We start from the raw sequence: 25,865 nt of genomic DNA, 5'->3' as shown, positions 1-25,865 counted from the left end.
CTGCTTACTCCCTCACTCCCTCATCTCATCATCTCATAACTATCTTCTCCTGGTTTACAATATTCCAGATTCCCTGTAATTCTTTTCATTCCTCCAAAAAAAAAAAAAAAAAAAAAAACATTTATTTCTGGAACTTAGATCTTCCTATTTCTCTGTTAAGGACGTAGTTCCCCAAGATCTGACTCTTAACTATCATTTAGTGCTCAGGTTAAACATTGCCTCCTCTAAGAGATATTTCCTGGCATCCTATCTAAAAAGGCCAGGACTCATACATAACCTCCCTCTCTTTATCAACTTCATGCCTAAAATATATCTCTGTAAAGGCCTTATGATTATACATGTTTAAGTAGTTCAATTATTCAATTCATAAATGCTCATTAACCAAAGACTTAAAAAAAAAGAATTTTGGCAAAAAGAAGAGTTAAAAAAATAGAAGCTATAGGTAGTAGGAGGAGAAGTGAGGACAAAAAATATAATTAATCTTTTACTGATTTGAATTTATAAACACAGATTTTTAAATTTCATTAAAGGAAGGAATCATACAGAATTTATTAAAATTCAATATATAATATCTTTAGATTTATAAAAATTCAATAAATAAAAATTCAAAACTCATACAGAAACAAAAAGAATTTGTATTTCAAAATTATGAATGAAAGAACAACCAGCAAGATGGTGGCAGAGTAAGTAGCTCCTAGAGTCAGCTCCTGCTACAGAAGAGTTAGTAAATACTCAGAGCTATCTGAAGCTAGCTGAAGCACCTGTTTGGGAGCTCCAGGAGGCCAGAAGAGCATCCTGCAACATTCTTGAAGGAATGGAAGGAGGAGTCTGCAGAGAAGACTCATAAGTAGAGTGATCCATGCCATGGAGGTCGGTACTCATCCTCCACAGGAGGCACAAGCCACCTCGGGAGCTATTCTGTGGCTGGAATTGAAAACTCCACTTCCCAAAAATGGAGAGTAAGAGACAGTAGGGCAGCAACTTCAGCTATTGATGACTAAATTCAGCAGGCTAAAGTATTATCCTGAGAACAGCTAAAGTTTCAGCCTGTCCAAGTCAAAAAGAGGCCAGTAGCCACCATCTTAACTCCATGCCTGGCACAAGGGGAAGTGGCTGAGACCGAAAATCACAGGGCTGGTAGGAACCAGTTTCTTTCCATCCAGATCAGATTGCAGCTCTAGCCTAGGCCCCAGTGTCACTTCCAGCAGGGAGGAGATGTGGGGACCTGCGCAGTCTCTCTAGGAAACTACCAGCCAAGCTAGGGAGGCTGGTGATTATCCTATTCCGGTGGTATGAGCCACTCCAGGAACTATTCTGTGGCTGGAACTGGAAGCTCCATTTCCCAAAAACAGGGGAGGAGGAGGCAGTTGACCACCAATTTCAGCTATTGATTGGTAGACTCAAATGGCTAAGATATAACCCTGGGACCAGCTGGGGTGTGAATCTGTCTAAGTTCAAAAGGAGCTGGTGGCCACCATTTTGGCTCTGCGCCCAGCCTGAAGGGAAGCCCGGCTGACTGAAAATCACAGTGATGGTAGGAACTGGTTTCTTTCACCCAGATCAGCCTGCAACCCTAGCCTAGACTTCAGCCCCACCTCTGGCAGGGAGGAGGCGGGCAGGCCCAGCACCAGCCTATCCAGGTAACTGCAGGTAACTTTGACTGGCACAAACTGAAAATTGGAAGTCTACCAGAGCAACTGCAGTCTATCTTGGACCTGCACTGCATAGATTGCTGCCCACACCTGTAGCTCCATTCCAGCCCCAGGCAGGGAAAAAAGGGCGTGAAGTTTCATCAGTCTTTCTGGGCAACTACAGTTTAGGCCTGCATGACTTGGATTATTCCACACAGCTGTGACTCTGTCCCTACCCCTGGCAAAGGAGAAAGTTGGAAGAAGTTTCATTGGTCCCTGGCACAAAGAGGGCAGCTTGAGCCTCCACAGCTTATAGCACCTATTACAACTGTGGCTCTTACTGCACAACCAGCAAGGGAAAAAGGGTAGGAGTCCTAAACTAAAGAGAAAAACTGCACCCAGAATAAACACCCTAGTAATCCAGATGCCAAGACACCAACAAAAAATTGCAATCTGCACCAAGAACAGGAAGTTATGGGCAAGTTAAAGTAACAAGATAAGCATCCAGATGACATAAAGGAGTTGAGACAACTAATCATAGATGTTCAAACAAATGTCCTTAATAAATTCAATGAGATGGCTACAGAGATTAGGATATTAAGAAGAGACTGGATGAGTACAAAGAAGAATTTGCAAGTATACATAGAAAAATAGCAGATCTTATGGGAATAAAAGTGCAATAAATGAAATTTAAAAATCATTGGAATTATATAATAACAGATTTGAGGGGGCAGAAGAAATGATTGGCAAGCTTGAAGAAATGGCCTCTGAAAATGAAGAAATGGGCTCTTAAAGTGAACAAAAAAAGAACAGATGAAGGAAAGAATGGAAAAAAATTGAAAAAGTTCTCAGGGAACTAAATGACAGCAAAAGATGTGCAAATATACATGCCATGGGTGTCCCAGAAGGAGAAGAGAAGGGAAAAGGGCAGAAGGAATATTTGAAGAAATAATGGTAAAAAATCACCCAACCCTATTGCAGGACATAGATATCCAAGAAGCACAACATACTCCCATCTGAAAAATCTGAATAGACCAACTCTGAGACACATACTCATCAAAATGTCAAATGCCAAAGACAAAGATAGAATTCTGAGAATAGTGAGAGAAAAGGAATGCATAACAATAAGATATAAGTGCTGATTTCTCACCAGAAACCATGACAGCATGAAGAGAGTGGTAGGATATTTTTAAGATACTATAAGAGAAAAACTTCCAGCCAAGAATCTTATATCCAGCAAGACTGTCTTTCAAAAATGAGGGTGAAATTAGAATATTCACAGATAAACAGAAACTGAGAGAATTTCTAAATAAGAAACCAGATTTTCAGGAAATACTAAAGTGTGTGCTAGAACCTGAAAAGAAAAGACAGAAGAGAGAGGACAGAAGAGAGTCTAAAAATGAAGATTTTATCAATAAAAGTATCTAAAAGTGTCAAAAGAATGGTGAAAATAAAATGTGAAGATAAAACTCAAATAGTCAGGAATAAACCTAACCAATGATGTGAAGCACTTGTATTCAGAAAACTGTATCTCAATGTTAAAAGAAATAAAAATAGGCCTAAATAACTGGAAGAACATTCCATGCTCATGGATGGGAAGACTAAATATCATTAAGATGTCAATTATACTCAAATTTATATACAGATTCAATGCTATCCCAATAAAAATTTCACCAGCATTAAAAAAAAAAATTGAAAACATGACCATCAAAATTATTTGGAAGGGTACCGGGTCCTGAACAGCCAGAAACATCATAAAAAGGGAAAGCAAACCCTCATCTCCAGACTTTAAATCATATTACCTAGGTGTAGTGGTAAAAACAGCATGGTACTGGCATAAAGACAGACACATAAACCAATGTAAGTTGTAAGTTCACAACTTTTATTATACACTTAATTGTTTATGTATGCTCATATATAAATGATATAAAAGTTATAATAGGGTTGTTTGGGTAAAAATACTTCAATTAGTAATATTTTCACAATGCTCTTTAATCATTAAAAAGGTTTAACAACAATGCATGTTATTAGTGGTAAGGTGAGTTAGGAGAGTCCTGTATGATGTTATATATGTTTGTTTTGTGAGTTCACAACTATTATATTCACTTACTGTTTATGTATGTTTATGTATGTGTGATATACTTCAATAAATTAATTTTAAAAATTATGAATAAAAAAATATAACTGAAGCACTTATCTCGAGGGAAAAAAGCACACTCCAAGTAAAAACATATTCTTGTTAGGAAACAAAAACTAGAAGCCAGTTAGAAATGTGAATGCTAAAGACAAGGTCATTGAAAATCAGAACTTGATTCTTTTTTCTTTCAGATCAGAGACCTTACTGTGCTGATCAACAACTCAAGAGAATAACTAGGAATTCTGGCTCTGAGAAGGTTAAGATGCAAAATTGTTTTTTTTCTTTATCATAGCAATTAAAATGGCAATAGTTGAGGTATTCCTTAATTAAATAGCCTTATCTTACTTATTCTCTGTGACAGAATAACAAAGACAAATATGGTAAGTATAGAAGAAAATATATTTGGGGGAGGAAAATATACCTGGAAAGTTCTACTTGTATACTGGAAGGCTATTTATGTGCCTATAAACTCCAAAAAAAAAACAAAAACAAAACAAAGAAACAAAAAACACAACAACAACAGCAGCAAAATCATGCTATCTTTGGCATCTTTTGTGCTAGGAAAGCTGTAAAATATTTCTTGTGTGCAACCACATATAATAACTTCAGCTAAATATATTTGTTGAGATCGAAGAAAAAGAATAATACAGGATTTTATGTAATTACTGAAGGCCATGAAAAGCCTATGGGAAAGTCTGGCATTGCCATATTGAATTCTCTTCTTTACACATTCCTCTTAATTAAAAGGAAAAATAGACATATGGTCTCTCTTTAATCTAACTGGCCATTTTTTATCTTATGAGTCTTCTAAAGCACAATTATTATGAGATAGAGCATTAGATATCAGAGGTGATGTCTTTAATGAATAATAGGAGAGGGAGAAATAAGGAAAATTCACATTTGACCTTTTCTTGTGTACTGCAGAGGGATAATAAGAAAAGATTAGCACAACAGAAATTGAACTTACTACCAAAAAGAGAAAAAAAAAATATTAAGGAAGCTAAGTCATTTCATCTACAAATGGATTAAACAACAATCATAAACACTAGATGCAGAGTAACATGTGACACTTAATCCCAGGAAGAAAAGCCTATAAATTAAACTGCTTTTAAAAAATCTAATCCCACATATATAGGTTTCTGCACTGTTTCAGATTTTAAACAGGAACAGGATCTCTCATGCCATTTTAAGCAATAATAGCTGGCTGGGTCATAAATTTTCCCATAGGACAATAATGCACCAGTTTGGTAAAATCCCAATGACTAGATCCATTAAGATTTTTTTCAAAAGATGAATATGGGGAAAATATGTTTGCATTAACTATAAAATCTTTCATCTGCATTCTCAATTTGTCTATCAATAATTTACTTCATGTTCAGTTCAAGCATTGTCTTTAATTATATAAACATTGTTTTTCCTCAAAGTACTTTATGATATTTGCTTATTTTCAAATATCTTTTGAGATTGTGGTGAAGCATTTATCCCTTTATCATATATCCAGAGTTGATTTCAAAGTTATTTCAAAATTAGACACTAAGTAACCAAATTTGACAGATCCAGCTTATAATTCTGTGTTCTTCTATGAATTCATTTCATGGCAAATGTATACAAAGAATGCAAATATTTGAAATGTAAAGTCTTGGCTTTAGAAGCACCCTAAAACATCATCATATTTAGTCATATGTGTGTTCTTTATATCATCCTTAGCTAGTAATTATTCAACTTATGCTTATATATGTTTAGAAGATATTCACTATCTTATGAATATACTATTGCCAGTCAAAAATGAAGAAAATTATTTCCTATTACTATTTTAATACTGCAATTTTTTTCCTAAAAAATAAGACATACTCCTGTTTCTCTAGAGAAAAGTTAATATCGTAACAGGAATATATTAGGACATCAATGAAATACATGATTTTAAGTCTAGAAAGGATTTAAAGAGCATCTTAATGCTTTAGGATTATGGATTTCTTTAAAAATCTGAGGAAGTCTAATACCTGATCTTTCTAAAAAGTCTAATACCCTATCTTTCTAAATTGTTCTTCCAGCAGCTGAATAAGTTGTTCAACAGTCAAAATTCACATCATCTAAGGCAGATGCTTACTACAGATAGTCCTTTAAATAGGACATTAGCAAAATATTTAAGAACCAAATAAAACATACATTTATTTATGTAAAGATTCCCAGCCAAGGTTATTTTTCCTTGAGTACTCACCTTCTCAAGGATGCTATTACACGATATGGATTGTCCTCACACCCTAGAGCTCTAGGTATAATCTCCTGAGACCAATACTTGCCATGACATGTTATTCACATAAAACACCTGCAGTCTATTCACACATGTTTTGTCAACATGTACATTCTTAGTCGCTTTGCTATGTACCTGCTGCAATGCAACCTGTCAATTTAGCAGGGCAGAGGGCCAGGAAATCCCCATGCTGCCTTCTTGCTCACTATGCAAGTATTTTAACTTGGCACATTAAATATTATTAGGGGAAACTGGGTCAAGAGGCACTGACATTTTGTTCTCACATAGAAGTAAATTCTTGCAGAGAATCTGATGTTTTCCATAAAAGCAGCTCACTTAAAATGTGGTTAATATCTGTGACATAATATGACTTATGTGCAATCTATTGAATGGGCACAGGGTTTTTCTGATATAGGCATATATGCTCAGATGAAATAAAAACTCAGCAAGCTACCATCCACTCTGTTTAAAATTTAGCTAGCCTCCAGACCCTAATGTAATCAGTTGTCTGGAAATAAGTTTCATGCCAGCCCAGAAAAACAAAGTCAGCATTCAAGTAATCTAATGCTTACTGGTCACATACTATGAATTGATATTTGAAATTCTCCAAACACACTTGCCATGCCAGTATTACTTTGGACAACTCATTATTATGCTTTCCATTTATTTGGCTGGAAAACTTCTCATTCTTTAAGGGGAAGTAAAATATCACTGTATATCCTTAGCTTTCACTTTTTTTGTTTATTTGCTACTAGACAGGATGACTTGCACCCAGATATGGGCATTGTCTCATGTAACCTAGAGGCCAGTAAAACCTTTAGATATCATTGGAGAATGAATATGTATGATAACTTAAATAAAATTCCCAGGATGGGTACCTTGTGTATGATAATCTCCCATACTTCCTTTTGAAATATTGACTTTTATAAAATGCCTAAATTCCATGACTAACGTCTGTTCAGAACATTGAACTAGCTAAAGTACTTTATTTCACATAATCCTGAATATATATCCTTGGAAAAAGTTATACAGTGGATAAGAGAAAGATCTGTACCTATCAGCTCCTTCTCTAATTGAGTTCACAATTAAAACCCAAAACAGATTTGGGCTTGAAATGTCTATAAAGTGACTGCTATATAATCTATTTTTACTAGGTTATATCCCCAATATGTACAAAAGTTTCAATGGAAGCTTGATTGCAGCCCCCAAATTAAAGTGTAATTGGAGAAACTTTTCTATAAAAAAATACAGATGTATATTATATTTCAAATATTAAATATTTCTACTTTAATTCATTATATAAAACTAAATTAAATGGATTAGCATAAACCATTGCATCCAGAGCCATTATATATGAAATGCTTAATAGACTCTTTAACCAATGGATTTAATTTTATTATGCCATAGGAAGAAATGGATGGAGGATAAAAGGGTGAATATTGGTACTCATTAGCTCCCACTGTGAGGAGGCAGGAGATACTCTATGGCAAAAATAGCATCTTTAATGGCTGAGGTTATAAAAGTTACCAAGTCCCTCAAACTAACCAGACAACATGTCAGAGTATTAAAAATAAACTACCAAACTTTCAATTAGATTTCAAAACTTCAAAAGTGATTAATTACAAAATGGTTATCAGGCAATTCTGAAGCCCCATAAACAACATATTCAAATATTTATATATATGTTTCTCACATATACCCATGTAATGTCTCTCCCAGTACACTATGAGTTGCTATGAAGTCTCATTCATTTTACTCTCAGTACTTCCTAACTCTGTGACTGTACATAATATTTCAATAAATATTTGTTGAATAGAAGTACATAGGACTGGTTTTTATACATATAAATTTCAATACAATTCTATTTTAGTTAAATGCTATAAATTTGAAGGAGTTTCCAACTTGGTGAAAATGACAACAGAAGGGAGGATTCTACAAGATCATCATTACATAAGTCAAAGAGATCTGGGTTTGAATCCCAGTTCAGCCACTTACTTCCTATGGGATCCTGAGCTAAAGCTATTAAACCTCCCTTCTGTAAAATGGGGAAACTGGCATCCATCTTCATATGGTGCATATGACACTTAAATCTGGCCATATATGTGACATGTTTATAGAAATGCCTGTCCTCAGACAAAAAGCACAGTAGATAGTTTCTACTTTTAGTATTACCATTATTATCATCATTATAGATATTAGATTTCTGTTTAATCTAAACAGAATGCAGTTTTTACTTATAGTGCTGATCAAGGAAGAAAATTTATGAAAATAACCACTTGTAAAATGCTAATCATAATGTTCATTGCTCTATATAAGTTTTGGCAAAACTTAAAGCATATAACTTTTTAAAGGGTAGATTTTCAGCCCAGGCCCTCCTATTACTACATTAAAATATTAAAGATAATCATGATTATCACTAGGGAACAGCTTTTTCTTAAAATATGCTGATTTTTTAAAAATTCAAATGTGTGTTGCTAGTTCCCAAGAGACAGCTATTTAGAGGAGATGATCTTTAAGTTTCTTCACATTTAAGTTACTCAAATCCAACACAAAATGTCCTTTACTGTACATATAGTATCTTTGATTCCTCTGAAATTCTCCATTTTTTGCCTGTATGGCAAACTTTCACTGGCTAAAGAACAAGAAACAACATTCTAATGCCAGATGCTGAAGATCAATAGCTATTTCCCAAAGTTTATAGTATAATTAAAATGTGTAACAGAAATAATTTTCTCTTCAAACCCTAAGGCTAGGTGTAGAATTATTGACTAAGTCAAACTTACGTGTTGTAACATTTTTTTATTATGTTTATGGATAATATAAAGGAGTTTATGGCTTTTACATGTAATTTGTTAAGTTAGAAACACTGAAGAGGAAATAACCTCTGCATCAGCAAAGCATCAATTGTTTAAAAACCTCTTTAAGATGTATTTTGTGGAGGTAAATCTATATTCCTTTATACTAGTTTGTGGTAACCTAAAACTTCAAACTGAAGGTTAATGGTCAAAACATTCTTGAATTTAGTAGAACCCATTTACTCTAAACTACATCTTCAAAGCTTTATCGCCTTCAATAAAAGTGCCAGGAATGGAGGTATGATGGAAATATCATAAGGATGTGAGGGTAGGGAGAGCAAGAGGGATCAGAATGCGCCCAAATAAAAAACACTATGTGTATGCATTGAGTTTATATAAGTTTTTTGTAAAATATATATCCATAGTAAAGTAGGTATAGCAGTTGTAGGATAGACTGTGGATAAAATACCAGTCTTCTCAGTGATAAAAATTAACAGTCATTAATTTTTACATATGGATATAAATGTAAATATTTGAAACATTCCTCTTGGCTATGTTATTTCAGAAAGGTAGCTCTTTTTAGATTGCAAATCTGGGAAACACAATGGTTAAGAAGCAAAGGAGTTAGCCATTCCAAAAATTAAATCTTAGCTCTGCCATTTGCTGGCATTTAGTAAATGCTCAATGGTATTACTTGTTCTCATGATTATTAATGTTAATAACAATAGCATTTTGATAGAAACTCTGATGCCATAAGTCTTGAAAACTTTAAGAGAGTAATCATTGATCCAATACTTATTATTTCATTTCTTATTATAAAACAAGTCAAAGTCTTATAAGGTTACCACATGCCTGCTATATGGCCAGTGGTATATACATATATATGATAGGCTACTGCAATAACAACATATTAGAAATGAAGCCTGCAAATCCCATTGTTTATTTCCAAACCAAGATAATTTCATAATGAAATATATGATTTCTTTTCTACTTCTACTTTAGCCCAGTGGCATGCAGTCTGAAGGTAACTAATCAGAGGAGGCTTATAAGTTGAGGGCACATCAGGAAGCTATTTGCCTAAATACTCTAGAAAAACAATCTCTAGATAAATACATAGACAGGCCAACCACTCACACAAACTCACTCACACAAACTTGCTCACTCACACAAACTCATGTTCCTGTGAAAACTGGCTTAAAAATCAGCCTGCAATTTTTTTTCCTGTTGCTTTCTCACATTCACTATCTCCTGTCCACCTTCACTGCTGCTGCTGCTGGCCAATCTTTTTACTTATCTTTCAAGTATTTATCATCCTACACACAGCTCCACCCCAGTTCTTGGCTGGATGAATTCATCCTTCACTGCAAATATACAGTCCATTTGGCATGAGCTCCATTACCCACTCTTCTCTTTAACTCAGGATTTTTGACTTACAATAACGTTTGTGTTTCTCCTTTAAGCCTGTTCTTTTTCTTTTTTTTTTTTGAGGTAGCCAGTACCAGGGACCAAACCTGAGACTTCATATATGGGAAGCCAGAGCTCAACTACTGAGACAAATCAGCTTCCCTGAGTTGTTTTTTTTTTTTTTAATTTGCTTTTGTTGTTTTTTTCAGGAGGCACCAGGATCCAAACCCAGGACCTCCCATGTGGCAGGTGGGTGCTCAGCTGCTTGAGCCACATCTACTCCCTGCTTACTCTTTTAAGTTACCCCAATGATTCAAGTCCTCATCTTCTTCAGACACACTCCTGCTATTTCCAATATCTTCATTCTCTCTCTCAGTAAAATTCATGTTCCTTATTTGTTAAATGGGCAAACATATTTACCTCATAGAACTGATACAGTTTAACTATTACCTTTGCTCACCCTTGTTTCTCTCACTTCCTAATTATGATAATTTCCCAAGGTTAAATTTTTGGACTACTCTTTAAAGCCCCCTTACTGTTTGACTCTGTAATTGTATCTTCCCCTTTAGTCCCTTTGCTTATGATTCTTAAAGTTGTATTCTTTTTATGTCTCATCTTAATTCCAGGCTTGAATTGCCAAATCCTAGCTACTTGTCTCTTCTGTCATTTGGTTTTGTTCATCCCTTTTATATAGAAATAATTCCCACCATTAATCGCCATAAAAGTCCTGTCATCTGTATCTCCTCTCTATCTTATTATATCATCTCAACTTTATATATATTTGCTCACACCTTATGTGTTCATGTGTTCTAATACTCCATCGTCAGTCTTCTTTTCTTCTTATTAACAACTCTCTTTGCATAAGCATATCAACTCACAATGTGATCCACCATTTATGGCATAATAACTTCCAAATCTTTAATTTCATCCCATCTCACTCTCCCAAGGTCTATAACCTCATTTTGTCAGTTCAAGCCTTAGGTATTTTCATCTAGATTTACTAGTTATAGTTCAAAGTATCATTCTATGTCTCTTACCCACCTTACATTCTATTCCCCATACAACATCCCCTAATATCTCAGCTAGCAATATTGTTCTCTTTGTCACCCAAGCCAGATTCCTAGGAATTTTCACAGCCTCTTCTTCCTTCCTCATTCACAGAGAGGCAAATGCGACTTTAATCTCAAGTAACTCTCAAATTCATTTTCCTCAAATTCCACCATCATTATATAAACTAAGCTCTCCAGCACTAAAAGATGATAGGATAAATTTGAAGATTAAGATAATGATAATGGTGGTGGTGGTGGAGGCAAACATTTGAGTGTATATTATACTCCAGGGACTATTCCAAGTGTTTGGCATGTATTACCTCACTTAATCTTCACAATCACCCAATGAGGAAGATACTATTGTTACTATTTTACAGATAAGAGAACTGAGGTACAGAGGTCCAAGAACTGGCCCAATATTTAACAGTTAGCAAAGGCTGGAGCTGAGATATAAACTTCCTAACTGATCACTCTACCTTCCAAAATTCCCTATCCCAATCTATTCTTCATTTCTAAAGTATGAACTCCATCTGCCTTTGCAAAAGCCTAAAAACCATCCACCACCATAGGAAAGCACAAAAGATTTCCATTGTTTGTTGTTGGTTTACCTTTCCAATCTCTCTTTCCAAGAATTCTAAAGGCAATCCACCTCAAGACTTTTACAAAGCTTATGAAAATGGAGTAATTGCAGTGTTTTGAAAATTAAACAATAAAATGAATGTAAATTGGAGGGAGGGGCAAGATAGCTGCAGAGTAAGGAGCTCCAAGAGTCAGCTTGTCCTACAGTACAGTTAGTAATAACTCAGAGCTATCTCTTTTTGGAGAGCCCAGGAAACCAGAAGAGCATCTTGCTACATCCTTGAAGTAATGGAAGGAGGAGACTGCCCATCTGCAGCTAAAATTCACGAGCAGAGCACTCCATGCCATGGATGCTAGTGCCCATCCTCCATTGGTTGTGCAGGCTACCTAGGCAGCTGGAGTGGGAAGCTCCATTTCACAAAAATGGGGGAGGAAGAGATTGTCAGGCACCAACTTCAGCTACTGCTTAGTATATTGGGCTAGCTAAAGTATAATCCTAAACACAGCTAAAGTTTGAAATTGTCTAAGTTGGAAAGAGGCCAGTAGCTACCATTTTAACTCAGTCCCTGGTATGAATGAAAGGAAGCAGAAAACTGCAATGCACTGTTAATTTTTTTTTTTACCTAAATAAATGGAAAAACATTCCATGCTCATGGATTGCAAGACTAAATATTGTTAAAATGTCAATTCTATCCAAATTGATACACAAATTCATTGCAATCCTGATAGAAATTCCAACAGCATTTTTTAAAGAAATGGAAAACACAATTATCAAAGTTATTTGGAAGAGTATCAGGCCCCAAATAGCCAGAACCATTTTAAAAAGGAAGAATGAAGTTGGAGGATTCTCATTTCCGAACTTTAAAACATATTACATAACTACAGTGGTAAAGACAGCATGTAACTGACATAAAGATAGACACATAGACCAATGGAACTGAACTGATGCATCAAAAATACATCCTCACATCTACAGTCAGGTAATTTTTGAGAAGATTGTCAAACTCAGCCAGTTGTGGCAGAATAGTCTGTTCAACAAATGGTGCTAGAGAACTGAATACCATAGCCAAAAGAAAGAAAGAGGATCCCTATCTAATAACTTACACAAAAATTAACTCAAAATAGATCAAAGACCTAAATATAAAAGCTAGAATCATAAAACCCTTAGAAGAAAATATAGGAACACATCTTCAAGATCTAGTCGTAGGTGGTAGATCCTTAAACTTTAAACTGAATGCATGAGCAATGAAAGAAAACATGGTAAATGGGACCTGCTCAATCTTAAACACTTCTGTGATTCAAAGGACTTTGTCAAGAAGATGAAAAGACAGCCCACTCAATGGGAGAAAATATTTAGAAACCACATATCTAATAAGGGCTTGATTTCCATTCTATATAAAAAGATCATATAACACAACAATAAAAGAGCAATCAATCCAATTAAAAAATGGGCAAAAGACTTACATAGACACTTTTCCAAAGAGGAAATATAAATGGCCAAAAAGCACATACAAATGTTCAATATCATTAGCCAAAGAGAAATGCAAATCAAAAGGACGATGAGATATTATCTCATACCACATAGAATGGAAATTATTTAAAAAGAGAGAGAGAGAAAACCACAAGTGCTGGAGAGGATGTGCAGAAATAAGAACACTCCTTCACTGTTGGTGAAAATGTAAAATGGTGCAGCCCCTGTGGAAGAGGCTCCTCAGGAAGCTAAATAAAGAACTGCCATATGATCTAGGAATATATCCAGAAGAACTGAAACTGAGACACACACAGACTTGCACACAGATATTCATAGAGGCATTATTCACAATTGCCATAAGATGGAAAGTATTCCAGTGTCCATCAACTGATGAATGGATAAATAAAATGTGGTATATACATAGGATAGAATACAATGCTGCCATAAGAAGAAATGAAATTGGGAAACATATGATAACATGGATGAATCTTGAAGACATTATGCTAAATGCAATAAGCTAGATACAAAAGGACAAATATTGCATGGCCTCACTAACATGAACTAAATATGAAGAATAAATGCATACAATTTAAACCTAGAGTACAGGTTATTAGGAGATGAGGAAAACTAAGAAAGGCTACTGATGCTTAATGAATGTAGAAGCTTTAATTAACTTGACTGTAAAAGTGTGGAGATGGATAAAGTTGATGTTAACATATTATAGTGACTAGAACTAATGCAACTGGTTTATAAATGGGATTGTAGCTGAAAAGCATGGTTTAAGATGTAAACGTCAATTCAAAAAATCTAGAGAGTATTCTCAGGACTGAATAGCATAGTGAGTCCAGATGTGGATAAGAATTGTGATTAATAGTACAAATACAAGAATGTTCTTCTATGAACTAGAACAAATGTACATCAATATTGCAAAGTGGTAAGAATGTGGAGAAGTATGGGAAAATATAATTAATGTAAACCATGAACTATAGTTAACAGATACACTGTAATATTCTTGCACCAATGCCAAAGATGTACTATGCTAATAATAAGGGAGTATGGAAAAAATAAGCCAAATGTACACTATAGACCATAGTTAATGGTAATGGTCTGATGATATTATCTCATAATCTGTAACAAATGCTCGACAAGAATGTAGTATGTTGGTGGTATGGTATGGTATGGTAATTCCATACATGTGCATAATTGTTTTCAAATTCACAAATTCTGTAGTAAAATATATATTTTTTTAAATGCATGTAAAACTACTTTGCATAGTGTCTGGCAAAACTATCAACACAATTATATGACTCTATGTTCCAAATAACTGAGAATTCGACAAAGGGGAAAACCCTACTCCATGTGTATCACTCATTATCATGATAAACTTAACCACCATAATTGCAGAGATTATTATTTAGATCTCTCAAATGTAATATATTCAAATGTAAAGTCTTCATATTTCTTCTCCTATCGAAATAATTTCTGTAAACTCTCAAAATTTATCTAGTTATTAGATGCACAAGCAACAATCAAAGTCCGTTCCACAGTATCATATTCAAATACTCCCTTTCAAATTAGACTACCATAATCAACAAACACCATGCCCCTTGATTCTGTCATTAGTTTGTCTTCTTTTAAATTTTGTTGCTCCAATTTCATTTGTTCTCTTTCCTTTTCATACTTGAATTCTGTGAGAGCTCACTTAGGTAAACCCAATCAAACTCACTGCAAAACAGAACTAGAGGAAATCAGGAGGAACAAAGTCTCTAATTTTGAACAACAATGCACTGCACACTCCTCCATCTCCTACAATAGAGAGACCCTATGCCAACTGTTATTATTCCAGAAAAAGGTATCTTTCAGTTTTAAGACTACTTTTATTTGTCGCTTTTATATTTTTCATTTAAGGTTTTTCGTTTTGTTTTCTTTTCTTACCATATTAAGTGACTGCTACTTTATGCTCAACTAATTTTCATGTTAGAATAAATGTAAATTGCATAGACACAAAGGGATAATAGTGTGCATTTTATGTCTCTTTTATCAGAGCATATTAAACTTATACTTATTGAAAACCTAATATGTGTTAGCTACGGTTCTAGGCACTAGGGAAACAGCAATAAACAAGCCAGCATCTCAGAGAGAGATAATTTTATTACAGGGAAATAGGCAATAAACAAATATACAAAAATAAGGAAAATGCCTAATGGTCTAATGCTGAAATTCTAAGAAAAATGAAATCAGATTTTAAGAGAGACTGACTGCTTTGGTTTCGGAAGCAAGAGAGGAACTTACTGAGATGATATTTAATCTGGCAACTGAATAACAAGAAGGAACAACCAGTAGGAAGATCAGATAGAACTACGAGTACATAGAAGTTTTAAGGAAGAGATCAGCTTGTTGCCTTTGTTGGAAGAAGAGAGAACAGACAAAAATTGTTGTGAGATTTAAATGTGATTAGAAAATGCCTATCTTAAATTAGTATGCAATGTATATTAGTTATTTCTCCTTCAAGTATTTGAAAATGAATATAAAACATTTACTATAAAACTTAGGTAAATGCAAATTTTGTATGAAGACTTCCATTTTAGATCATTCTCTTCTCCATACCAATGTTCCTGCAGATTATGTTGCAAATTCACATAAGATTATCAGACTCAAAACTATGGGTTTCCTTTTTTTTCCCCCAAAGATTTATTTATTTTTATTTCTCTCTCCTTCCCCTCCCCTCTCCCATTGTCTGCTCTCTGTGTCCATTCATTGTGTGTTCTTCTGTGTCCACTTGTATTCTTGTCAGTGGCACTGGGAATCTGTGTCTCTTTTTGTTGCATCATCTTGCTGCATCAGCTCTCCATGTGTGTGGAACCACTCCTGGGCAGGCTGTGCTTTTTTCGCAGGGTGACTATCCTTACAGCGTATGGGGCTCCCCTGCATGGTAGGACACTCCTTGTGCACATCAACACTGAACATGCGCCAGCTCACCACATGGGTCAGGAGGCCCTGGGTTTGAATCCTGAACCTCCCATATGGTAGGCGGATGCTCTATCAGTTGAGCCAAATTCGCTTCCCATGGGTTTTCTAATCTAGAAAAAAGATGCCCCAAAGAAATTCATATAGGTCAAAGGGTAGCCTGGAAAGAATATAAAATAGAATCCCAAAACCAAATGAGAAATCAGAATCAAGAATGAAAACATTTCTATTTTCTTATTTTTTCCCCCAAATTCTTATTTACCTTCATGGAAAGATAAAACTTAAAGCAACATCATCACCTCATTATATCTGAAGGTCTTGATTAAAGCATTTCAGGCAGATTTATAATACAACATGAATATCATCAAGTCAATGTTATCTTCATTGTTCTGACTCTCTGTCCCCACCTCCTATATTACTCTCCGTTCTTGCCTTCCCACTGGTCAAATCTGCCACAGTGATTGTATCAAACCCTGTATTTATTCAAAATGAAAGCACAACACCTACATAAATCCAGTAGGAACTCTGGGAGAGATAGTTGGATAATACCATATGCTTACAAAATAAGTGTAGCAACCTAATACTCAAAAAAACCTATTTTAAGATACTAATGTTTTAATAGTGTGAATATTTAAATCATGTACATACTTAAATCCATTTTTCTTAATCATTCTTTTGTTTTATTTTTCTTTCTTTTCATTTGCAAATGTTTAAGTTTGAAATCTTTCTGGGGTAAATTTTTTCTGATAAATATCTGGTAGGATAGTGCAGCAGCTTAAGGAGCGCAAAAGAAAATCATCCATGTCAAGATTCTCAGATGACAGATCATAAATTCATTCTGACCTAAATAATTCTATTTTCCTTATCTCTATAACTTATTAACTTTACCTGTCAGTATTGGCTAATAAAAACCTTCTCTTCTAGTTATAACTGTCTCCTGTCATCTACAGAACTTATTCTGATTTCTATCGCCATGCCTCATCAACACACCTATGCATCTCTTTTGATTGATTCACCTTTTGATTGATGCATCTTGCTATATTTTTATATCATTTGAGCACCATAAATCTTAAAACCTAGTTCTTACTTTCTTTTGGCTGCTGGGAAGCTTGGAACAAAATTAATGGCCTTTTAGATAGTTGTTTGGGATGTTCTGACATATTCTTCATACAAATTTTAACTGTTACTATGTCAGTTTTAAATCCTTTTCTCTTTCATTGATTGTTTATGTGTGTATGTGTGTACTTTTTTAGCCTATTGCAAAGTAAGAATTTTTGTAAAACACTTTTGTTTTCAAATGAGAGAGGAAAATAAGTACTTGGAAGATTACAATTTCTGTGCCTTTTCTCTGCCAGCCTTGGTCCTAGGAAAGACTTTCTTCCTTCTGGCCATAAATTCTAATTTATCGATCCTGCCAGAGCCATTTTCAATCATTCTCCTCTATGAAATTCTCTATAAATTCCTAAATACCTCTAAAAATTCATATATACCTGTCTGTGATTATAACAATTGGCCAAAGAGGAAGCAACATCCCCCTTTTGTGGCAAAATATATTTTCTAGATCTGTGAAACTTGCCATCAAAAAATTTGGTAGTGATTAAAAATTTTTCAAGATTTATCCTAAAAGATTTAGTTTAAGAGATGATGGGACTTGTCTATGATTGCATTAAAGTTGCACACACAAAAAAGAAAATAAAGCACAGTGATCCTTCAATCTTGCCCATTTTTCATGCACTCTTTTCAAAGGAACACACTTTTGGGAAAACAGAGGAATCAGAGTTGGAATGGACTTTAAGAGTTTAATCACTTCTTGAAACTTTCTTCAAGGTCTGAAGTCACACACAATTGATTATGTTATTTAGCAGGTATACAGGCATACCTTTTGTATGTTGATATGAATTTACAGTAAATTCAGCAGTTGACTTTTCAAAGCATTTCTCTTCTGGGGTTTTTTAATAAATAGGGTTTCATACATATCCTTTAAGTCACACTTAATTTTTTTTAGTGTACAATACAGAAACTACATTACACTGATGAGGGGTTTAAAGAAGACAGGTGAATTGCCTTTCAATAGAAATAACTAAAGGCATTTATGAATGCACCTTTCAAAGTATCCAACTGTGGAGATGGTTAAACATATCTATCAACTGAGCAACGAAATAGGCCTGTCAAATAAAACTATTTACACATACTTTTCCTGAAGAGAGGTTAGACTCTCAAGGGATCAACTGGAGCTCTACGCTTTTTTATGTGTTTTCATCCTAATCACATTTTCTTTGCAATACTGCCAGTCACCCGCTTTTCCTTTACTTATGTAATAGTTTCCAGTAAGGAGTCAAATATACTCTTGGTACTAATCCCCCTCCTCCCCAAAAAAAAAAAAACCCTAAAACTGGGATTCAAAGAAGGTTGGCTCACTATCTTATTCAATTAACTGAATTTGTTTAAAGTCTTTCCAAAATTAAAAGAAAAGGCATACACTGTAATAAGTATATAGAGTTTATACACATATAACTTTCAGATTATTACTGCATCCTTTGTTTCACGTCTTTAAGAAAAAGGAAGCATTTTCAAAGACAGATCCAACCTTTTAAATATATGGAAAATTTTAAACTGCATCATTAATAATAGTGTTTAAACAATCAAATCATCCTGGAGATATGTATCACCTTTTCTTCATGAAGATTTTATAGCGACTTTAATTAATACTTAAAATGTTTCCCTTTAAATCAATTCCAATGCTATAAAATATCATTTAAATAAAAGAGGATTAAAGTGTACTTTTTAGATCATTTAAACACCCAGGAACAAACTCTAAATTCAGAGTCTGAGAATTGGCTTTTCCCCCAACAGCAGGTTTTAACTAAGAATGATCTTGTAACCACTTTCATCTTATGTTCCATTCAAGTACATTCCTTGTTTTCATTTTTAGGGTAAAAGTCCTAATTCTAATTAGAAAGACAAGAAACGAAGAGCATTTTGCCTCAGTCATGTTGATTCATCAACTATGTCTTATACTTTACTTCAGATTCATCTCCCAATCTCACTTGTCTGCTCCAAGAATTCTCTGTTCTGTACTTGGGAGAAGTCCCCAAGCCGTCTTCAAACATGCCTTTGCCTAGCCCATTTAGGTCAGACTCACCTGGGATTTCATGCCTTGACATTCTTGGCAATTTTACTTCACCAAACAGCTTGATTTTCTTTGTAGAATTATGAGACCTCTCTAGCAGAGCTCTGGAAATTTCAACTCCAAAATGCTCTCTTATCTCAATATCTAAATTTCAACTCCAAAATGCCCTAGGTCTTCAACTGTTTGAACCTATCACTAAGGACTTGTGAAGGCCTTCCTCTTGGAGCACTGTCAGGTTAAACAAGAGCTCCTTGTACTTCCCTTAATTGAAAACGCTGTTAAAGTTCTACAGGCTGGAAAGGAAGAGCCACAAACTGGTTAGTCCTTTTGAGGTTTTAGAATGATTTCAAAGCACTCAAAGGCATAGTTTACCATGATGAATGCAGAGATATTTTTCCCACCACGGAAAGTAAACATTCACACCAAACCAGTACAACAGGTCAGAGCACACAGTACTGCTGCCCTAGGGCTGCAAGTTAGAAGCACAGACACTAAGGTGCCTTTCTGCTGAGATTGCTTCTTTTACTGGCCACATGAAATAAGTATCAATTCTGAAACTGATTACTTTATCATGAGAAACATTCAGTGCTTATGTCTATGGACTTTCAAGCCTACCTCTCCTGAAGCTGATGAAATTTAAGTGAATTTCTTAAAAGCCAAGGTAACTTTGATGTAGTCACTAGAAAATCCAAACGTGGGTGGAAGACCTGTCCCATAATAGTCTTCAGGACCACAGGTATAGAAACTACAGGATGTCAATATGTAAAGTTTTTCCAAGTCTGTTTACTCCTTTTGAAATAGGAAAGTAACTGACTCTAAAAAATAAAATGCTAAATTCCTCTGTAAAGATCCAGTCAATTATATGAGTGCACCATAAACTGCTATGGGCAGTTAGGGAGAAGACCAGATTTCTGATAACTGGTTTGTCAACTTTCTTAACTTTCCTAGATGTAGAGAACTAAGAACTGAGGGAAAGAAGGTTATGATTACTCCAAAACATCTAACTCTCTGTCCAGCAGACAATCCAAGTGACTTCGGCAAGTTGAGCAGCTCCATTCAGAAGCTCTCCTCTTACAGGGTTGTTGCTGGCCTTGAACCCAGAGCTTCTTTTTATTCAAATAATCCTGAAGGTAAATTAGTTTATTAAGAGGCCGGTAGATGACCTGGGCTTTCACCAAGGAGAAGAAGAGATAGAAAAAGTAAAAGCTTATGGAGACGGTTCCTGAGGTAAGGGATTCATGAGTGAGGACCACAACTGGTTTGTAATAGATTCTTCCCCCTTTTTTTTTTTTTTTAATGATTCTGACAAGAACCTATCCTGTCTGTCAACAGGAATCTTGGGAGAAGTAGAAAATATATGCTCTTTATATGTTATATGCCTAAGGTGGGCCTCTGGAGAAACCTGAGCCTAAGGCATATTCCAGGTAGCTGGGAAGGGAGCTGACACCCCCACCCATTCCACGTGACACATCTGACAGAGGGCCTTCCCAGTGGTACATGTGAGTTTGCAGTTTCCATGCAAGGAACCATGTTAACTTTCCTGAGGAAATAACAGGGCTCAGAATGTCCTTGACCTTATTCCTTCTCCCATATTGTTTATACACCTTTATTTGATAGTTTCAAAAATCAGAAAAAAAATACTTTAATATTCTATCATATTCTAAATTATTCATTTTATAAATCCCATGGACCTCTCTGCCAGTCAGGTGAAAATCAAAGGCCCCTTAATAAGTCCACACAATACTGTGTATTATTTAATAAATACATCACACCATTATAACACGTCCCCACAAGAATAATGTTTTCTTCTATTTAAATTCAAGTTCATGGACACCTTGTTAAGAACCCCTGATCTACAGTCTTTTAAATCACAGCCAAAAACACTTAAACTATTCATATACTTAATATACAAAACATAGAATGTGAAAATAATCATTTCTACTAGAGAACATTCATTTGTAAGCAGAGCTTATAATAATTAGTACTAATTTCAAAGAACTTCAGGATCTTTTTAATAAATGTTGTTATGTCAAAAACAAAATTAAATAACATTGGAAAATGATTTCTCCATTTTCTTTGATAATTTTGAAACTCAATTTCAGATACAGGACAGGCATATTGCAAAAAGAATCAAAATAATGTGGGAACATTCCACAAATGAAGGCTTTGGGATATATCTTGATTCACTTTCTCTTGTCTTCACACATACAAATAAATCTGCAAATTATCCCCACAGTGCTTTCCTTTAAATTGAAGAAAATCCAGAAATAATTTTAAATTAACGAATAAATTAGCTTCTTTCTCATTAACTCTCAGCTGATTACTAGGTTCACCTAAAAATCTTAATGCATATACATCTTAGAAGCATTTCAATTATCTAAGAGGAACTGAACTATTCGTAGACTTACCGAGGATACATTTCAAATGAGTCAACATCAGAAAAGAACAACATATTTCTTATTGAAAGTTTTTTTCACAGATTACAAAATAAAATACCCTGGAACAGAATTGATCTCACAACTATTCCTCAACTACAGAAGGTTTACAGATCGAGGCATATCACCCTCTAAATTCTACCATGATATTCAAATTATTTACTATTGTTTTTGCATTTTCTGCATGTTTTCCTGATATATAATGATCACTAATTCTAAAAGTTATCACATTTTCATATATATATGTATGGATAGGAACAAGGGGAAGCTACCTTTACATAAAGGAACATATTACTGGAAACATACATTAAAAACACAGGAGAAAACAAAATTCCAAAAATCTGTACACATTGTAGGATTCTAAAATAAAAAGATTACTCATGATCCTGTCTCAAAGGGGTATGAGTAAGAGGAGAGGGCAGAGGTCTCAAAACTCCTCCACTAATTTCCATTCCCAAACACATGCTATGTACTCACAGCCTGGGATAGGTGATTCAGATGGGTGCCTAACAATCCTATGTATTTAAAGTAAAACTATTCTTATATGAACAACTCTAACAATCTAGATTTCTCACTTAAAATTTTTCAAAGAAAAGTATTATAAAGATAATTATTAATCACATACATAATGCCGTTTTATAAAGCATATATAAATAAATTATTCTCAGATAATTATGCCAAATGAGCCTTTTGCTCTGTCATTTTTCTTCACTCAAATTCACTGAATGATTTTTAAAAAATCTTTCAACTTAAAATGCTCTCTAATCATTTTTACACAGTATTTCAGATCCATTTTTCAGGAAACATACAGCAGTTAAAATAAGAATCTGGGATTCATAAAAAGGTTAAATAAAGAAATGATTACAGAAGTAAAGAGGAGGATATTTTAATTCTATAAAATGGTAATATACTTTCTAGGACCTGACATGTCTGTGATCATCTTATTGTTAGTCTCTTATATTTCTCGGATATAGTTTTATGTTTGATTATACACACTTAATGGAAAACTGTGGTTTGGGAATTTTTTTAGTGGGAGCTTCAAAAGAACATAATTAAACCAACTAATATCATTATCAAGGAGATTTTTAAAATAGGATAAAAATCATTTGTACAGAAAGTTGGTAAATAATTCATGAGAATAGAATGACAGAAATCATGGCAACAAATAGGCTCACATATTTCCTTTTCTTTTTTTAAAGGAAAGAACTTGTCTTACTCTGAAAAGTAATTTCGGGACATTGGAGTTGCCCTACAAGACACTGCAGTGATGGATACAGGCCATTGTATATTTCGCCAAAAGCTACAAAATTGTGTAGGACAGAGTGTAGACTAGAGTGTAAACTGTAATCCATAGTAGCAATGCTTCAATATGTGTTCATCAATTGTAACAAATGTACCACACTAATGAGGGATGTTGTTGATGTGGGAAAGTATGTGTGTGTGGGGGGGTGAGGCATATGGGAATCCCTTATGTTTTTTATGTAACATATATGTAATCGAAAGCTTCTTCAAAAAGAAAAATAATAATAATTAAAAAAGAAAAGTGAAATGTGTGAGCAACTTTGTATCTGTTTCTATCAACAAGCTTAACTATGGAAGACTCGTCAAGCCAATGTCAACAAGTCAAACCCTTCAAAGGACAAAGGGATCTGATTAAGAAAGGTAAAATAAGGCTCTCCCCAGTTGATAAGCTCTCCAATGGGCCTCAGTTTTTCTACCTTAAAAAAATGGTTATATTAATTACCAGTACACTCAGCCAGTAAACCCCAGAGGTGGCAAAACTTAATTACAAGTAAAAATCCCACAGATAGAAGCAGAATCAACATCCTATCAATATTGGAAAATGTGCAATAGGAGAATGCATTGGAATTTAGTCATACCATTTCTCCAGCATTATAATGGGTAGTGAGGATAAGGCTTTCCCCACTCTCCACCAAGTTCGTTGTTTCTGTTTTGGTCAAGTTCTTAAACACAAAAGAGACGACACACTTCTTCTGAACCAACGACAATGCTCATTTCTTTCTCCACCTGCAAAGCCACCTTAACCGTGCTGGAGCGCTCCTGTACGCGCGCGCGCACACATAATGGACGCTGCTTAAATTTCTGATTGCAAACATTTCGGAAGTTGCTGGCACTTACCTTGCAAAGCTGTGTTAGGTAAACTTGTTTCATTCTCTCCCATTTTATTATTTCTTTTTAAAGGGGGCCAAGCAGTTTCAGGTTGTGTCGGCTACCCGGCAAGCTGTGTGACCTTCTGACTCTGCGCTGAGGTATTGTAACAGTATACTACCAGCTTTCTGCTGTGAATAATTACCATTCTGCTTCCTGAGTTACCTGGGCTTGCAGGACCTGTTTTACTATGAAGTGAGATCACATCCTTTGATCCAATGTACAGCTATTAATGTGTGCTTCACAAAACGTGTCTTTGTTTCATTTTGTTAAAAACTTTTAATGCCCTACTTTCGCTTCAGTGCAGGAAAAGTATTTACATTTTCCCAGAAAAAGAGTCGCTAGGACCAACACATCACCGTGCAAAGCCAGAGTTTTGTTTGTTTGTTTGGGTTTTAGTGTACCCGATCTGTTTTTCTAAGAGATATAAAATAAAATTTAAAATAAATCTTATGTAACATTATTGTACAGAGAGATATGGAACCGCTGAGAGTCAGTTTCGTGTAGTGGTTCAAAGGCAGACTTTGGAGTATCTCTAATGCTTACTACTTGAGTGAAGATGAGGAAGGAATATAACTTCTCTCAGACTCAGTTTACTCAACTGTAAAATGGAAATCTCTATTTCAGAAGATTATTATGAAGATTGGAAGTAATAAAGATGACTGTGTTAAACATTGTAGTGGGCAGATAGTAAACATTCCTTTAATGATAATTTCTCTTCTCATATCTTCTCCTCCTCCCCTTAAATTTTCCTCTTTCATCTTCTGCCTTCTCTCCCTCCTCTTCTCTGGCTGGCAGAATGGGAAAAATGCTCAACTAGATCACTGACATCACTGCCTACCTTTTTCTGACCTATGATGTGCTCCTTATTACCTGAGAGACCTTAAAGAAATGACCGTCTTGGAACCCCTCAAGGTCCTTATTTGTAAAAAGGAGAACACTGTTTCATGTCCTTTTTCGTGGGACAGGGGTGAATATCAACTTAGATAATTGTTATGCCTCAAAAAGAATCTCTATGAAGATGAACTACAAATTGGTGATTTATCTTTAAATATTCATTTGCAAGCGAAAGTAGGGAAGTGGATCACAAAATTAAGGCTATTTGTTATACTTTTCTCCCATAGGAAGACTACAATAAAAATCAGTATACTGTGTTTGCTACTTTATTAATACAAAAATCCTGATTACATGTTATATAAATAACAGAAATGGCAAACAGCTAGTTATTCTCAGAAGTATTATAAAATAAAATCAACATGACTTGCAAAAATCTTCATCAGAGTTAATTCAGTGTTTTCTCTTTTACTACTACTCTGGAAGTCAGAGAAAGCTGGATCATTTAATATCTAAGCCCAGTCTAGCATAATGACAGGTGTTCAGATTTAAAATCTAGGTCATGGTTTGTTCCAGGATAGAACAGTCCTTTGCTTAGTAAAAGTACATATTATGATACATACCATGCTACATACATTACCAGAAGTCACCTGGAATTTAATGTTTGCTAATAAAACACTATAATCATCATATCCTGCTTCCCCTTAAGAGGAAAAACAGACGTAACAATCCTCGTTCTTTATGATAAACTTGGAAATGTATTAACATACCTGCCCCAGGCATCTGAAATTAGTCAATAACACTTATGAATAAAGCACCTATTAGCTCCCAGCTGAATTATGGCATGTGGGAAGTTAAAATGGAAATAGAATTGAGGAGTCCTATCCTTGAGCAGAGGAAAAAATGTAAAAATATGAACACTAAAATAAATCATCAGAAACCTCTAAAGTTTTTTTGTAGCTTCCCAGAAAGTTTATATATAGGGAAGCAGACTTGGCCCAGTGGTTAGGGCG

At 34.8% G+C, this 25,865-nt stretch overlaps 1 protein-coding gene across 4 annotated transcripts in view; it reads right to left on the bottom strand.

Moving 5' to 3' along the window:
• Positions 1-24,217, bottom strand: part of NAALADL2 (N-acetylated alpha-linked acidic dipeptidase like 2) — a 1,069,483-nt gene extending 1,045,266 nt beyond the window's left edge. The window contains exon 1 of one of the 4 annotated variants that reach the window (XM_071214620.1): positions 23,989-24,217. In XM_071214620.1, coding sequence (XP_071070721.1) covers positions 23,989-24,031 — 43 coding nt within the window. In that variant the 5' untranslated portion in view covers positions 24,032-24,217. Of the gene's footprint in view, positions 1-19,426; positions 19,742-23,988 lie in introns of those variants that run through there. The other 3 variants (XM_058295358.2, XM_058295357.2, XM_071214619.1) reach the window with 3 other exon arrangements.
• Between the last annotated feature and the right edge of the window lie 1,648 nt (positions 24,218-25,865).

Source organism: Dasypus novemcinctus, chromosome 4, assembly GCF_030445035.2.
Source record: "Dasypus novemcinctus isolate mDasNov1 chromosome 4, mDasNov1.1.hap2, whole genome shotgun sequence".
Classification (NCBI taxonomy): domain Eukaryota; kingdom Metazoa; phylum Chordata; class Mammalia; order Cingulata; family Dasypodidae; genus Dasypus; species Dasypus novemcinctus.
Note: the sequence above shows the minus strand (reverse complement) of the source record. Positions and strands in the feature narration are given on the sequence as shown.